This window comes from Dipodomys spectabilis, unplaced genomic scaffold (genome assembly GCF_019054845.1).
Source record: "Dipodomys spectabilis isolate Male_0828 unplaced genomic scaffold, ASM1905484v1 ptg000001l, whole genome shotgun sequence".
Classification (NCBI taxonomy): domain Eukaryota; kingdom Metazoa; phylum Chordata; class Mammalia; order Rodentia; family Heteromyidae; genus Dipodomys; species Dipodomys spectabilis.
In genome coordinates, this window is record NW_024870678.1 from 11192482 (window position 1) to 11197134 (window position 4653).

At 35.1% G+C, this 4653-nt stretch overlaps 1 protein-coding gene across 1 annotated transcript; it reads left to right on the plus strand.

Moving 5' to 3' along the window:
* Positions 1 to 1202: 1202 nt before the first annotated feature.
* Positions 1203 to 1781, plus strand: LOC122120601 (28S ribosomal protein S36, mitochondrial-like). Its single transcript, XM_042694870.1, has one exon. The coding sequence runs from the start codon at positions 1250 to 1252 to the stop codon at positions 1556 to 1558; it is 309 nt and encodes a 102-aa protein (XP_042550804.1). The 5' UTR covers positions 1203 to 1249; the 3' UTR covers positions 1559 to 1781.
* The last annotated feature ends 2872 nt before the right edge of the window (positions 1782 to 4653 follow it).

The following is a 4653-nucleotide window of genomic DNA, read 5'->3' on the forward strand; positions in this document are numbered from 1 at the left end:
GACTAAGACAGAATCTAAATTCCTATTATTTTTGAAAGAAAGGTAGTTGGTTTGGATGAAGCATCTCTTACCATACTTATTCATTTCACATTTTTATTTATATAAACAACCAGGAAAACTAAAAACTTTACATTAAAATAAAACATAAGCCGGGTGCTGGTGGCTCACGCCTGTAATCCTAGCCACTCAGGAGTCTGAGATCTGAGGATCACGGTTCAAAGCCAGCCCAGGCAGGAAAGTCCGTGAGACTCTTATCTCCAATAAACCATTAGAAAACTGGAAGTGGTGCTGTGGCCCAAGCAGTAGAGCACTTGCCTTGAGCTGAAGAGCTGAGGGACAGCTCCCAGGCCCAGAGTTCAAGCCCCATGACCAACAAAAATAAAATAAAATAAAATATAACATAACATAACATTGAACTATTGATTACTTAGGTTTGACCATAAAACAGATCCGTCTAGCCTCCTTCCTAGAAAGACCAAAATGGCTCAACTCTGCCAATGTGACTGAAATACACAGATGGCAAGGCAAGGAAAAGAAAGGAAAAGGATAATGAATGAAAGAAAAACATTTTTGATGCTTTTTCAGAACAGACTTTGATGAAAAAAAAGTCAGGCTGACTGGAGTTATAGTCCTCTTCCTGGGCTGTTTCAACAAATTCACAGTGTACTCCCTTGAAAAAATAAATTAGCCAAGATATATTTGTGCTTGTCATATCAAAAATTAGCATAGACATGACTCATAATATTTTCAATGGCTGTTTCTTGATAACAAAACTTACTGTTCACACAGAAGCAGGTGTAAGTAAATCATTTCATTGTGCCAATGTTTGGAGATATTTAATTCAGCACACATAATCTTGCTAAGACATTTTTTTATGAGGAGTAAAATAGAATATAACTAATTTTGTGCATGATAGTATCTCAGGACATAAATATATACAGACACATGAAAACATTTCTACTCCATATTTTTTTATTTGTGAGACCCCAGTCTTTTTTCACTTATCTCCATTAATTTTCTTCAATATCCCTTTTGGATTTGAGTTAGTGATTATTTTCCCTTTTTAAGCTATTAATACTTATTTTTCTATATGACACTGACTGAAAAATCTTGTGTTAAAAATACATGAAAATCACACAACTCTCTGGAGGAATGATTTTTTTAAAAATGACGTTTAAGCGGACCACTTGGGGGAGCAGCAGTGCGGCTCAGCTCGCTCGCGCCCCGGAAGCTGCCCCTTCCCGGGGTCATGATGGGCAGCAAGATGGCGTCTGCCAGCTGGGTCGTTCAGGTAGTCAAGCCACATACTCCACTAATAAGATTCCCTAACAGAAGAGACAATCCTAAACTCAGTGCATCAGAAGCTTTGAGGTCTGCAGGGCTCCCACCTCACTCTTCTTTGGTCTCCCAGCATGCTAAAGGAAGTAAATCACCAGACGTGATGCATCAGGGTCCACCAGACACTGCAGCAATATTAAAAACATTACCTCAGAAGTACAGAAGGAAACTTATATCTCAAGAAGAAATGGAATTTATTCAATGTGGAGGTCCAGAATAATCACTGAGGCTGCTGTTTATCATCAAAGAATTATCTTAATAATAAAGGACTTCCAAAATGACAAGTACAAAATTGTATATTAAACAACCTTAATAAATATTCTGAGAAAATGAAATATAGAAAATATAGATGAATACTTGTATCTCCTAATTTATGTATCTTGGTCAGCTTCTCCACAAGCTTACCAAGTTGTTTATGTATTTTTTACTTAATAAAGTATACATTTTTAAATGTTAAAAAAAATGACGTTTAACTTTGAAAGTTACATGAAATCAGTGAGCTAGAACAGTCCCTTATTTTTAACATTATATATTGTTCATACACTCCCTCTTAACACAAGTATATATTAATCGTCAGCTTATGTGATTTAAATTTAAAGAGTGGTACAATTGTTTTTATCCAAGATATTTTGTTGATCATTTAGCTTCACAGTATACAAATAAACAGGACAACATTGTAATTTCCCAATAAAGAATTATAATAAAATGGATTTGAAATATAGTGCAAAATTAAAGAATAATGAATTCTTGACTCTAGGAATATTTCCAATATTTAGTGTTACTATCTCCAAATTATTGTACTTTTTGGTAAACAGATGAAAAATAAATTTTAACTAGGAATACAAAGAAAAGGAGATACTTTCTGACACAAATTCCAACTGAGGATTTAAAAAAAGCAACATAATAGTCTTAATTGAAATTCAAAAAAGGTTGTAATTGATGTTCATTTCTCAGTTGCTTCTGAAAACTATCAGCTTATGTGCTGGGAATATAGAAAAGAACAAGGCAAAGAATATTAATATGGTTAATTACAGTTCATTGGGCTAAGTGCTCATTATTGAAGGAAAAGTTAAGTCTCATCATTTATGCTGTATTTTCTTAATTTCCTCTTGCTGGGATGTACAAGAGGTAACTCCAGTGAAAGCAAATCTGAATGTATGTTCTCTACTTACTGTGGTCACACAGAAATTTGAAACCATTTTCATGTATCATTTCTTCAGCAGATGAGATGGAAAATTAATTTAGAAGCAAAATTGTGTGAAAAGTTGGATTTGCCACATTTTTATAGTGTAAGTTAATATTTAAGAAATAATTAAATTCCTTCTATGAATCACCTTCATAATGTCAAGCATTTTTATCTGGGATGACGCAGAAGACATTTTCATCAGTTTCACTATTACGAATCTTTGCCAATTTGCAATTACATGTCAGTAAATTTGTTCATTTTTTCTGATATGTGATTATGAATAAAACAAAAATATACTCTGCTTTTATAAGCATCTTATGAAGTGTCTGCATGAAGTTTCTTCTGTTGATAAGACTATACAGGAAATTAGTTCAAATGAAGACAGATTAGGTGCCAAATATGACTAAGAAGGATAAACATTTTTAAATGAATTTGTCACTTGAAACTGATAGCCAAATAAATTTGCTTATTATGTAATGCTTCATAACTTTTGTGTGTTCAAATTGACAGAAGATACTTTCTTTTAGTAGAAGAAAGTAGAAGACCCAGGCTGCAATGAAGTGGATGAGATAAACAATAATTGTTTTTAACATGGAATGAGATATTGTATCTGAGCTACTTTGCAGCTTACAATGAGACCTGTCTCATAATCAGATGGTGATAAATATGAGTAATATTCAAGTGCAATTAAGGGGGGTAAAAGAAAAACAATTGGAAACTCAATAAACATTAATCCAGGCTGGGCTGTGTCAGTGTCTCAGGAGCTAGCCCTTCAGGGAAAAGCTACTGATTGCTGATATATCTCAACCCTACCCACAAACCTAATGCCATTCCAGCAAGTCCAAGCTAGAGGACACAGCTATCTCTGTCTATGTGATAATCAACTCAGATTGCCCTCTCATTGAACTAGCTTGGGTAGAGGGTCATAAAGTCCTTTGTAAAGTAGAGCTTTCATTCTGCTTGCTCAAACTGATTTAAGAAACCAATCATGCCACAGGAAAACCAAACACCACAAGCAAATCAGAGACTCTACCAAGAGACTGATTACGGACACAGGGGACACAAAAATCCCCCGCGCCTCCCCCCCCAAAAATTGAAGAAATCTTTTTTCTACCTAATTTTTACAAAATTAAAAAAAAACTTTTCTGGCACTGGGAATGTAGCTTAGTGGTAGAGTTCCTGTCTTGCATACCTGAGGCCCTGGGTTCTATTCCTCAGCACCACATAAGCAGAAAAAGCTGGAAGTGGCACTGTGGCTCAAGTGGTACAGCACTAGCCTTGAGCTGAAGAGGTGAGGAACAGTGCCTAGGGGCAGAGTTCAGGTCCCATGACCAACAAAAAACAATTGTTTTCTATTTTTTTCATTATTTTTATTTTAGGTTTTTTTTAAGTCTCTTTTTATTCTTTTCTTTTAGTCCTTTTTTCCCCCACTTTACTTAATTGCTGTTCTGTTCATATATACCCATCTTCAATTATTAGACTTTATCCTTCATTGTGTACACACTTTATTCAGATATTGAATACCTCTCAGCCTTAACTCCTTTAATTGCAGTATTATTTCTTTATACTTGTATAATTTTCGTGTCTCATTTTTAAATTTTTTATTTTCCATTTTACCTTCTCCTGTATCTCTCTTCTCCTTTCCTTCTATCCTTTTCCTGTCTCTGAATTTAGGTCTTGGTTATATTCCCTCTCTCCCTTTCCCTCCCCACATTCCTCTAATCTTATTTTCTCCTCACAGTTCTCCCTAAACCTATTAATTTCTGGTCTGCTGACTCCTTCAACTTTTGCTGTCCTTTGATCCCTGGATGTTTGTTGTTGAACTAGATTGTATCTGTTGAACTTGTTTGTACATGTACTCATTTTGACTGTGCCAACCAATCTATGCAACTGTAGAGCTCTGGGTAATATTTGTCTTAAAATGGTGTTCTAGAGGGGAATTGGTTTTGCTTTCATACTCAAATGGGCAGAACAAGCTGGAGAAACACAAGAAAGACGGCAAGGTATCTCAACTCTTACTTATGATAATCATGCTACAGAGCATTAATGAATAATCCAGAGAAGAGTTCCCAAAATTCTCTACAAACAGTACTGGTTAACATGATGAATGAAAAGACTGAAAGCTTGCA